The sequence below is a fragment of the Ictalurus punctatus genome, chromosome 3, assembly GCF_001660625.3.
Source record: "Ictalurus punctatus breed USDA103 chromosome 3, Coco_2.0, whole genome shotgun sequence".
In the NCBI taxonomy this organism is placed as follows: domain Eukaryota; kingdom Metazoa; phylum Chordata; class Actinopteri; order Siluriformes; family Ictaluridae; genus Ictalurus; species Ictalurus punctatus.
This window is the reverse complement of record NC_030418.2, coordinates 25,427,683-25,439,938: the sequence shown is the minus strand read 5'-3', so window position 1 is coordinate 25,439,938 and position 12,256 is coordinate 25,427,683. Positions and strand designations below refer to the sequence as shown.

General features: G+C 36.7%; 1 protein-coding gene across 3 annotated transcripts in view; it reads left to right on the top strand.

Moving 5' to 3' along the window:
- The first annotated feature begins 3,505 nt into the window (after positions 1-3,505).
- The window catches only part of ide (insulin-degrading enzyme), a 32,912-nt gene continuing 24,161 nt past the window's right edge, over positions 3,506-12,256 (top strand). For 2 of the 3 annotated variants that reach the window (XM_017463639.2, XM_017463638.2), the window contains exons 1-4: positions 3,506-4,007; positions 6,728-6,901; positions 7,595-7,802; positions 11,103-11,272. In XM_017463639.2, the coding sequence (XP_017319128.1) occupies positions 3,923-4,007; positions 6,728-6,901; positions 7,595-7,802; positions 11,103-11,272 (637 nt within the window). In that variant the 5' untranslated portion in view covers positions 3,506-3,922. Of the gene's footprint in view, positions 4,008-6,722; positions 6,902-7,594; positions 7,803-11,102; positions 11,273-12,256 lie in introns of all 3 variants that reach the window. The other variant, XM_017463640.3, reaches the window with a different exon arrangement.

Here is a 12,256-nt window from a genome sequence, read left to right as displayed (position 1 = left end):
AAGTTCCTAGCTCTCTCTTCTGGTAACGTTTTACCCTGAGCAATGAATCAGTGAAGTTCTGGCCAGTTCCAGGTAATATGGACAAAACGTTTGTCCAGGCACAATGCACCTATAAATACATAAGCATCTATAAATAAACCTAATACCTTTATTACACACACTGAGGAGCATATATGATCAGAGGCATCACCTAGGTAATAGTGGAGGTGATTACTCGGGGCCCCTGGGTGAAGGGTACCACCTTAAAGGGCCTGGAATTAAACATCTGCATTTTCAAGAGCTTCTGAAGAGAGCCTATAGAGACGGCTTTTGCGCAGAGCCTAGAAAGTTGTGGAACAGCCTGTACGTGATGTGATTACTCATTCAGTAAATAATTAAAAGGTGTGTTGCTTACTATGTTGTTCAAGTGCATGGCACGAGTATATTGCAGCAGTCTGATAATAACTGCTAATGATAACGAGTATAAAATCAGTTTGTTGAAGTGACTGATAATCAACATACACCAATCAGCCAAAACATTAAAAACACAGGCAGGTGATGTTACAATGCCACCTGAAAGAGGGTGGGATATATTAGGCAACAAGTAAACAGTCAGTTCTTGAAGTTGAGGTGTTGGAAGCAGGAAAAATGGGCAAGCATAAGGATCTGAGCAACTTTGACAAGGGCTACAAACCCTTAAATGTTCTTCTCGGTTAGCAGTGCTTTTCACCTTGACACACTTCCATGAATGCCATTTTTGCCCAGTGTCTTTCTGATAGTGGAGTCATGAACAGTGACCTTTATTGATACAAGAGAAGCCAGTAGGTCCTTTGATGCAGTCCTTGGCTTTAATTTGACTTCCTGGAGGAGTAATTGCTGTGCTCTTGGAGGAACTTTGGAAGGTCGGCCACTTCTGGGAAGGTTCACTACTGTGCCGAGTTTCTTCATTTAGAGACAGTGGCTCTCGGTGTGGTCCTTTGAGTCCCAGAGCCTTTGAAATAGCTTTGTAATCCTTCCCAGACTGATGCATTTCAATCACCTTCTTCCTCATCATTTCTGGAATTTCTTTCAACGTTTGCATTGTGTGTTACTGGGTAAGAACTTTTAACCAACTTCATGCTGTTAAAAAAGTTATATTTAAGTGTTGATTTGATTGAACAGGGTTTGCAGTAATCAGGTCTGGTTGTGTCTAGTCCAGCTGAACCCCATTATGAATGCAGTTTCATAGATTTAGGGAATTAGTAACTATGGGGGCAAATACATTTTCACACAGGCCCAATTGGTATTGGAAAACTTTTTTGCTTAAATGTATAACATTATAATTTAAAAACTGTCAACTTTGTTTATTCAGGTTGCCCTTGTTTTACCTTAGATTTTGTTTCTGGAACAAATTAGTATGGAAAATAGAGGAAATCAGGATATGTATATTTCAAAGTGTCAGATTATTCGCTGATGCATCTGTTGGCAGATTGGTGAGCTTCAACCCATCCTTGCGCTTGAAGGTGTAGGCTTTTTGCTGAGGCTTCTTATATACTATGATTAGACGATTGCTTCACCTGTTTCACATCACCTTATTTCAACTTGTCACATCGCTATTAGTCCTAAATTGCCCCTGTCCCAACTTTTTTGGAATGTGTTGCATGCATCAATTTCAAAATAAACGTTTACCTTCAAAAAACTATGCAGTTGATTAGGTAAAACATCAAATACCTTGTCTTTATACTTAAAAAAAAAAACAAAAAAAACAAGTCAAAGTACACAAATCATTCTACTTTTTTTTTTTTATTAGCATTTTCAATACTGTCCCAACTTTTTCCAGAACTGGGGTTGGTGACAAACGTCCAGTTCCAGGTTGATTCATAACATATCCAGTTGACTGGAACTTCTTAATTATTACCCTGATGGTGGAAATGGGCATTTTCCGTGCTTTTGCTACTTTCTTATAGCCACTTCCCATTTAGTGAAGTTCAACAACCTTTTGCTGCACATCCCAGCTATATTCCTTGGTCTTACCCATTGTCATGAATGACTTTGGCCTATGTGTTAAGTCATATTTATACCCCTGTGAAACAGGAAGTCATGGTTGAACAATTTCCCGTTCCTAGTCACTCAGGTGTACTAAAAAATGTAAAATATCAATGGGAATACACTTCAAATATTTTTTTCTCATATGCATTCATGGGGTGCCAATAGTTGTTGCACACCTATATTTAATAAAGTTTTTTTTTTTTGATAAACCTCTTTGCAATTGTTTGATATTCATGAGAGCAGAGTATTTTTGTGAATTATTTTTTAACAAAAGATCATAAGGTTAAACAATAAAGACAATTTTTCACAGCCTTCTTTGCTCATATTTACCAAGGGTGTGTGTGTGTGTGTGTGTGTGTGTGTGTGTGTGTGTGTACGAAGATATACATGCATTCAATCCATCATGCTGTGTGTTTAAAGCACAGTTTTTCAGGGTTACTGTTTGATAACGTGAAAAGCCATCTCTACAGTCTCTTTTCTGAATAATATTTGCTTGGCATTTTGTTTTGGCTGTATATTGCACATAATGCTGTTGTTCTTTAAGCTGTCTAAATCCATAAAAGCTCATTTTCTCTGTCCAGATATTTGCACACCTGTGTGTGTGTGTGTGTTTGTTTGGATATACAATACAATGATGACTTTTGTCAGCTTGTCAGTCAAATAAGCCATGCTATTATAGAGCGTGATAATGTCATGGCAGGTGTTAGTCTAACGTCAGATCACAACTTTTATGCGGAGACGGTGGTGAAAGCATCGGCTTGGTTATAGTTTACTCTTGGTCATACAAATGAAATTGCTTAAAACTATAAAAGAATTAACATTTCAGGTACTACATTCAAATTTTCAGATTGGGTTTATTCATATTACTGCATTACTGTCAGAGCTGTTATAGAAAATTATACCACAGATAATTCTTTTTTTTTTTTTTTTTTTTTTTAAATCTGACCTGCTGTTAGAAGAATAGACATTGATTATGTAAGGAATAAAACACACAGGGCATACCACTATAGGAAAATAATCCACTTTAAGGGTTATTTTCATGTCGGGCTGTATCACACCACCTATAGCAGTTTATTTATATTTATTTTATAGGAAAATGAAATATATTTGTTAATTTTAATAAATCGAAGATCAACAAAATTAGGATATCAACATACATATTAACAACAATATAAACAATAACCAGGGGAGGCTACAATACCAGACTAATCTACAAAAACATAAACAAACAAACAAACTAACAAAAACTCCAAAGCAAATAATATAATAAAATTGCAATCTTTTCCCCAAAAATAACAAATTTGGAGTCGATTTTTAACAGCTTTCTTGTTTCATGAGGTAGTTAATGTTTGGCAGTAAAATAATTTAATTACAAATAATAATATAAATTAATATATAAATAAATAATATAAATATATAAATAAATTAATCTAAATTCATATATATTTTTTAATTCCTACTTTTATTACGTCTAACACGTGTGACGTACTTCCGGAAAGACGTAATACAGCAAAGCTCAGGAGTTCATTCATGGAAATTAAAGTGAAGTCAGTGAGGAGTCAAATTACAGCACTTTAAAGGGGATAACAGATTAATAATCCTACATATTTAATGACACTTTAACGCGGATAATTTATTTATTTTTTAAACACAACAACAGATAACATCACGCCGCTCATCTACTGTTTTTCAGCCAGGCTTTACCTCGGCGAAACCTCAACCTCTCCGGTTTAATTGGTTGACTCTCAAATTAGTCATTGTTAGCCCCAAAGTGCGCTTCGTTGGTTTGTCTAAGCCATTCTCTCATGCCCTACGTAGTGCACTCGTGTAGGGAGCAGACAGCTATTCGGGATTGAAGAGAATCATGGCGGTTTGACGGTGGGACATATGCGTTTTTGTTATCGAGCACTGAAGTATGCTGCGATGTATTAGCGAAGCGAAACAAATAACGAAGTCTCTATCTAGTTTAACTCACGTTTCAGATTTCCACAATCTATCGGGTAAGTCGTGTTTATCTGTAGTTTGTATATTTTAAACTCGGTTATCATTTTGACAGTCATTGTACTGAGGGCCGGCGGCTAAGCCGTTCTACTGACTAGCGCTAGCATGCTAACATCGTTAAGCTTGTTTGCTAGCTGCTAGTTAACTTAGCCGCGGTTGTTATGAAATACACCAAACTATACGCTAATAATAATAAATCAGTAACTAAACGTTGCTTGTTTATTATCTGTGAAACAGGTTCGTTAGTTGTTGCTCAGTTAGCTAGCTAAGTAAGCTAGATGAATTCGAAAAATCCTTAATGCCGGTGTTGTGTCGAACTCTGTCCCCGTATGGATCTGTCCTCCCGGCACCGGTCGCGTTTAATCTGCGATGTAAGCGCGAACCGAGGTGGAGGGAAAAATAGCGTGAAATATGATTATGTGCATTTTGAGAACGGTCGCATATTTAGTCTAGAAAGTCACAGTGATGTGGACACTTTCTTTCAAAATGAAAACTCTCACAAATATAACATTAGTTATTGATCGAAATAACGGCAGGTGGTTGTGTTGATAAAGACATTAAAAAAACGCACCGGACTTAGCTTAGTGTTCTGTTTCTGGGGAACGGTTCCGGACGGGGAACAAACTTCCACACAACACCTGCTCTGGATACGGTTATGAAGCGTAAAGAGTCTCTACGTTGAAATTTAAAGTTTTTGAAACGTATAATTGTGTACGCCAAAATCTTTCAAGTGCTCTTGGCTAGCTAGCGACACCGGGTGTGATCAGAAATATACCTTTATGGTCTTGCACGTTAAAAAACTAAGCAAAAATTAATAAATAATAAGTGAACGTTGTTGTGCTTTGCCGTTTAAAAACCTGGTTATATATGTGACAGTAGGAGGGGGCCAAAACTTTCTACACAACGCTCAAAGCTGAGAGGTGGACGGGGACACACATTTGTATTATTAAATAATTTCCATATGGTTAGACTTGTATGTTAATGTGGGTATTGATTTTGAGTTATTTTGTTTATTTCATGTTATTAATTATTTAGTTAATTTATCTTCCAAAAATATTGCAGTAAACCTGAGATGTTTGATTTTTATTGATTTATTTATGATATGTATTTATTTAGGGGGCACAGTGATTTAATGGTTGGTGTGTTTGTCTTGTACCTCTGGGGTTGGGGGTGCTGTGTCAACATGTTCCCCCGGTGCCTTGTGGGTTTTCTCTGGGTTCTCTGGTTTCCTCCCCGAGTCCTCAGACGTGTGCTGTAGACCGATCAGCATCTCTAAATTGTTCAGTAGAGATTGTGCCCTGTGATGAGTTGACACCCTGTCCAGAGTGTCCCTGCCTTCTGCCCTGAGTCCCCAGGGATAGGGTCCAGGCTCCCCAGTGTACACCCTGTGTAGGATGAGCATTATGGATAATATTTATTTATGTTTAATAGTTATTTGACATTTATTTCAGGCCTAAAACAAAACATTGTTTGAAAAGAAAAATAAGGGTGAATGAAATCATGGATAGAAAAATAGATGTTCATCAATTCAGCAACGTGTTATTGTGAGAAATGGTGGAATCAGTGACACGTGATACTATAATCTCAGTACTCTTTTTAAAAGGAAAAAAAAAACAAAAAACCCAAAAACAAAAAAAAGCGTCTTGTGATTAAATACATTACAACATCAATACCACGTCCTCACAACAGTAAAATTCTGAGAACCGAGGCCTTCGAACATTGGGGTCGAACCTGAACAGTGACACTTTGAATATGAATGAGGTTTCTTTTAAAACAATCCAAGAACCTGACTCATAGTTAATTTGTAACAGCAGTAACAACAGATTATAACAGGACCTCTTGTTTGTAAAATTGTTTACCTAATCTAGTTCGTGTTAAACTTGTTTTTATGTTTTTCAAAAATGCAAAACTAAACTGGATAAGGCGTACCATTGGGCAAGAGTTGCTCAACTGGTACTACCGTGTCTGAAATTGCACAGTGGTGTGGGCAAAGCGCATCCACCCTTTAATTCCCTGACACACTTTCACAAGGTTTTCTACTTATTGTATTCAACACACAGTTTTGGGAAACAGTTTGAGTTTTTCCTCGCCATTTATGGCTGAGTTTGATCTAATCGATCAAAGAGTTATTCAGGGGAATAGTCTTCATTTATGGAGTGTCTGATATATACTAACCGCATGGAGATTAATCCTGTTACTAGCAGAATATAATTACTGTCAAGTGCTTAGCGCAATGTTCATATGGCAGTGAATTTGACAATGCTATAAATATAAATTAATATTATGTTGCTGATGCCTCAGCCAGTATGTAACTAGGGTTGGGCGATATAACGATATAATATTGATATTGTGATGAATGATGATGCGATATACTTTTCTGAGATATTGTTAGTATGGTGGTTTTTAAAATTATTTATTAATTTTTTTAAAAACACATTTTCAACAATTACAAATTAAATGGTTCTGAATGGTTGCTGTTGATTTTATTTTATTTTATTTTTTTTACTAAATCTTCTTTGTCTTTGAAGGCATTACATTTGTTTTTTAAAGTACTCTTTTGCACATGTTTTGTTAGCTAAATTATATATCATGAGGCGCATCATCTATGGTAGAAATGTTCTCAAGTATTATGATCTGATATTTTTGTCATATGGCCCAGCCCTATATGTAACGCATGTAGTGCAAACGCCGTACTGATGCTTTGTTTTTGTCAGAACAGTTTCAAACCTCAGAATGAGTGACCCAGCGTTAAAGAGGGTGGTGAGTGACATCATTCGCTCTCCAGAAGACAAGCGGGAGTACAGAGGACTGGAGTTCACTAACAGCCTCAAAGCAATCCTGATCAGTGATCCCACCACAGACAAGTCATCAGCAGCACTCGACGTCCACATAGGTGAAGGAGAAAAGGGTCTTCGCATCTCATCATTGAGCCTGAGATGCAAATTCAGTCTCTCGTAATGTCAGTCATTTATAGATAATACAAGCAGAGGTTAAGTCATTCACATTATATCTGGCTATAAACACGTTTAGAGTAACCATTTGCCTTTCCATGACTGAACCTGTACTGTCTGGTATTAGGTTTTATTTTATTACATAATAGCACCATGTCAGTGACACTTGATTACACAGAGGTTATTTATTCACACTCCAAAAAAATAGTTTTTTTTTCTAATTATGATCTGATTTTATAATTATGATGCTAAAAAGTTGTTCACTATAACTAGTGAACTTGTCTATAGCATATAGAGTATTATAAGTACAGCATATAAGGAAAGCAATGCAGTTGTTTTTAATTTGAAAATAAGACTGCTGAAAAAAGCAGTAAGATGAGGTTGTCTTTTATACTTTTCTTAACTGATGCCTTTTGTAGCTTAGCTCCCAACATATAAATAAAAAACACTTTTTATTAACAGAATTTTCCCTTACATCAAATGCAGTTTATTTATATATATATGTATATATGTGTGTGTGTGTGTGTGTGTGTGTGTGTATTCAAGACATATAATATTTTCCATTGTGGTTAGAAGGCTTTCTTCTAATTTATCCTTTTTGCTCACATGTCCTCTCTGCTCTATAATTGTACCAGGCTCGTTGTCGGATCCTTCAGACATTGCTGGTCTGGCTCATTTTTGCGAGCACATGCTGTTTTTGGGCACAAAAAAATATCCCAAAGAGAACGAGTACAGTCAGTTCCTGAGCGAGCATGCTGGGAGCTCCAATGCGTTTACCAGCGGCGAGCACACCAACTATTACTTCGACGTATCCCATGAGCATCTGCAAGGAGCGCTGGATAGGTAAGAGTATGGACGACTGAAGACGAAGCATGCTGTGCCAAAGTACTGTGGTGAAAATCTTGAGTTTATTTATGTCTTGCTTTGCATATTCTCAACTGTAGATTTGCTCTCAGTAGGGCATTTTACATCAGTGAAGCCCATGCAATCACACATTGAGCAAGAACAGTAAAAGTCTTACTACTCTTTCCTGTGCATGTCATTCTACCTTTTAGTTAGGGAAAAATGTATCTTCTGGCATGTGTGTGTAAGGTTACAATGGTACAGAAAGGCCTTTGAACATGCTTTCTGCAGACCCCAGGTGTGAAACTGTTCCTGTGTGAATTGAGTTTTGGGATCAGGTGTCTTTCACTGGTGGTGTGTGATTACTTATTCCAGGGAGTATCATGTTGCTGACTGGGTAGACTAGACTGGGTAAACAGTCAAAAGACTGTTTGCTGTTTCGGTTAATGTTATTTTAAAAAAAACACAAAAAAAACCCCAAAAACATACAACTTTGAGTAAATATAACAAGTGTAATTTTATTACATTTTCTGTGTTTATCAAATTGACTTGTTTGGACGAGTTGGTCATCCTTGGCAAATCATTGTCCACTTAGAGGAAACTAGCAATTTAATTAACTCTTAAATGAGTCCTCAGTAAAGCCTGTGCTTATGGATACATTGAATTATTTATCCTTAGAGGTTATTAAGTGGTTCTTCGAAGTATTCTGAACAACACTGCCTTAAAGCTGTTAAATTTATTCCCGCTGCGTGCATCTGTTATTTGCATTTACCTGCCATGTGGTCACCTGCTTGGTGGTGTTTATTTATTTATTTGTTTGTTTGTTTATTTTAAAAACTGACTTTCTCTCATCTTTCAACAGGTCTTATTCCATTTGCATGGCAGTTGGATTTTAGTATTTTTGCATAAACTAAGTTAATTTGCATATATTTGAACTGCACATGACTGCTTCTAAAACAACAACTCCAGGGCAAATACAGTGGATATGAAAGGTCTACACACCACACCCCTGTTCAAATGGCAGGTTTTTGTAAAGTGAAAGAATGACACGAAAATAAATCATGTCAGAACTTTTTTCCACCCTCAATGTGAAATTGCACTAATAAAGTAAACAAATAAAAAGTGGACAAACAATAAAACTTTTTTTGGGGGGGGGGGGCGAATAAAAAAACTTACAATAACCTAGTTGCATAAGTGTGCACACCCCTAAACTAACACTTTGTTGAAGCACCTTTTGATTTTATTACACCACTCAGTCTTTTTGAGTAAGCATCTGCCAGCGTGGCACGTCTTGACGTGGCAATATTTTCCCACTCTCATTCTAGATCCATCAAATTTTAAGGGCATCTCCTGTGCACAGCATGCTGTAGGACACACCACAGATTTTTTGTTTGATTCAGTTCTGGGGTCTGGTTAGGTCATTTAAAAAATATTGATCTTTTGGTTAAGCTGTTCCTTTGTTGATTTTGATGTATGCTTTGGGTCATTGTCATGCTGAAAGGGGAAATTACTTTTCATCTTCAGCTTACTAGTAGACAGCTGAAGGGTTTGCTCTAAAACCAGCTGGTATTTGTAGCTATTCATGATTTCCCTCCACCTTCATAAAAGCCCCGGCACTGACTGAAGAAAAGCAGCCCTAAAGCATGATGCTTCCACCACCATGCTTCACTGAATATACCTTTTTGGAATTATTATACCGTGCTCTGCACTAATATTGATAAATATTAAAATAAATATCTCAGTAAATATGAGCAAATAAGGCTGTGAAAGTATGTCTCTGTTTAACTGTTTGATATTTTGTTAAAAAAATTCACAAGTACTGTGCTCTCATGGATATCAAACAATTGCAAACAAAGCACAGGTTTATAAAATAAAAAAAACTTTGTTACATATAAGTGTGCAACAATTATTGGCACTGTTTTAGTCAATATTTTGTGCTACTTCCCTTTGCCAAGTTAACAGATTTTGAAGATACATCCTGTTCTTGGTGATGTCACTGTGGTGCTCCATTTTTTTCTTTGTTGATGATGGCCTTCAGTGTTCCATGGTATATTTAACATTGTGGAAATTCTTTTATACCCCTCTCCTGGTTGATTTCTTTCAACAGTGAGATACCGTGCATGCTTTGTAAGCTCTTTGCAGAATATGATTTTAGCGTTTGGATGAAACCAAGATGATGTGAAGAAAAATCCTACAGAAACAGCTGATCTTTATTTGGGGTTAATCAGGATAATTTTATTGATGACAGCTGTATGATGATTACTTTTGAACATGAGCTTAAATGCGATTGGTTCATTCTGAACACAGCCAACACCCACAATTGTGAAAGGGTGTGCACACTTAAGCAACCAGGTTATCCCTGATTTCTCCATCTGGGGATTAATAAAGTATTATCTTATTGTAACTTTTTTTTTCCTCAATAAAAAGTTCCTGATGTTTTTCATTTATTGTTAATACATTGTATTTTCACATTAAAAGATCTGACATGCTTAATCTCTGTTTCACAAAAAAACTGCCATTTTCACAGGGTTGTGTAGACTTTTTATATCCATTATACAGCCTGGAGTGATGTTCTGTTTGTTCTACTGTGTCACATGAAAGTTTTATTGAGCTTGGGTTGGCAGTGTCCAGTGCATTTTCCACATACCAGTTCAGCTGTGAATAATGAGCTCACATTCAGTATAGCTTAAATTGACAGTTGGCTTTCATGTTGAGAGAGGATAAAATATTTTAGTCGGTCATTACCTTCAGCATTTCAGATACATTAAAATAAATATAAAATATATATTTGTTAAAGAAATATTTTCAGAGATTAGAGTTTAAAGCAAACACAACTGTATCACAATATAACAAAAGTCAACACTCCAACAAAAGCAAATATTTGATGGTCATAGTACCTAATACCATTTAAGTGAAGCTGTGCAGAAATAGATGTGTCTTCTGTAGCACTCGCACTTCCTTAGGGTGTCAACGGAAGGTCTCAAAGAAGCCTCCATAGTTCCTGAGAACCCCATTGGCTTCAGGGCACTCTTTATAAACATAGAGACAAAAACACACACAGCAGCTCTCCTATATAATAAAAACACAAAATTTAGGTGTAATTTTATCTAATCAATAATCCATGAAGCATCAGTAATAATTTGTTCCCTAGATTTAATTGATTGCTATTCTCTGCACAAATGATATAAATAGAAATGAGGTGATTAAAATATTTCACTCATCGATAAGCTGTCTACATACTTAAAGGTCTCTATGATCTGCATTTTTGTGCTTTTGCTCATCACCGTTTTCCTGTTTCAGGTTTGCCCAGTTCTTTCTGTGTCCTCTGTTTGACGAGAGCTGTAAAGACCGCGAAGTGAATGCTGTGGACTCGGAGCACGAGAAGAACCTGATGAATGATGCATGGAGATTATTTCAGCTGGAGAAGGCCACTGGGAACCCCGATCATCCTTTTAGCAAATTTGGAACAGGTATCGTGTAGGCATGAGACGATACACTAAAGCCAGTATACAGGATCTATCTTGATGATGATGATGATGAGAATAATAATGAGAAAAATAATAATTCCTTAGATTTATATAGTGCTTTTCTAGGCACTCAAAGTGCTTTACATTGTAATGGGGGGATTTCCACAACCACCACCATTGTGTAGCACCCACCTGGATGATGCGACGGCAGCTATAGTGCACCAGAACGCCCACCACACACCAGCTATTAGTGGAGAAGAGAGGAGAGTGATGTAGCCAATTCAGAGCTGGGGGCCATGATAGAGAAGGGTCAATGGGGGAATTTCACCGGGACACCGGGTGTATACCCGTACTCTTTACGAGAAGTATCCTGGGATTTTTAATGATGACAGAGTCAGGAACTCGCGTTAATGTCTCATCCGAAAAACCATACCGGCATCATGAGACAAATTGATATGGGCACAAATATAAAGTTTTGACACGTTTACAATGACAACAGATCAAACGCTTGAAATATTAATATATTCTTTTGGAAGAAAAGTAGATCGGGATTTATAAGGTGTAACTTCCTTAGAAGGTGTACGCTTCAAGGCAGTTAGGGTCCCACTCACACATTTTGTGCTCTGTATGCTACTACCTCTGGTTCTGCCACCTAGAGGGTAAGTACAGGTAGAGCTCGTGATGAGCATTAAAACGGAAATATTGTGATACAAGATATAAGCAAAAAAAATTTCATCTCACCTGTGTTTCGTATCACGATATTCAAGATAACGAAATTCTTTCTCTTTCCTAGTATCCTGTCTATAGGGTTTTGTGAAAGTTTAGAAATAATATTGTTCCAATGCTTAAGTATTAAATAAGAAACTGCCAATGTTGAAGTTATGGGTTCTTGAGAATTGCTTGTACACAGCCATGTTCTGTAAATAAAAAAAATGGAGTGGAGTTAAATTGCTACAATAAGATAATACTTGTTTAAAGCTTTTAAAT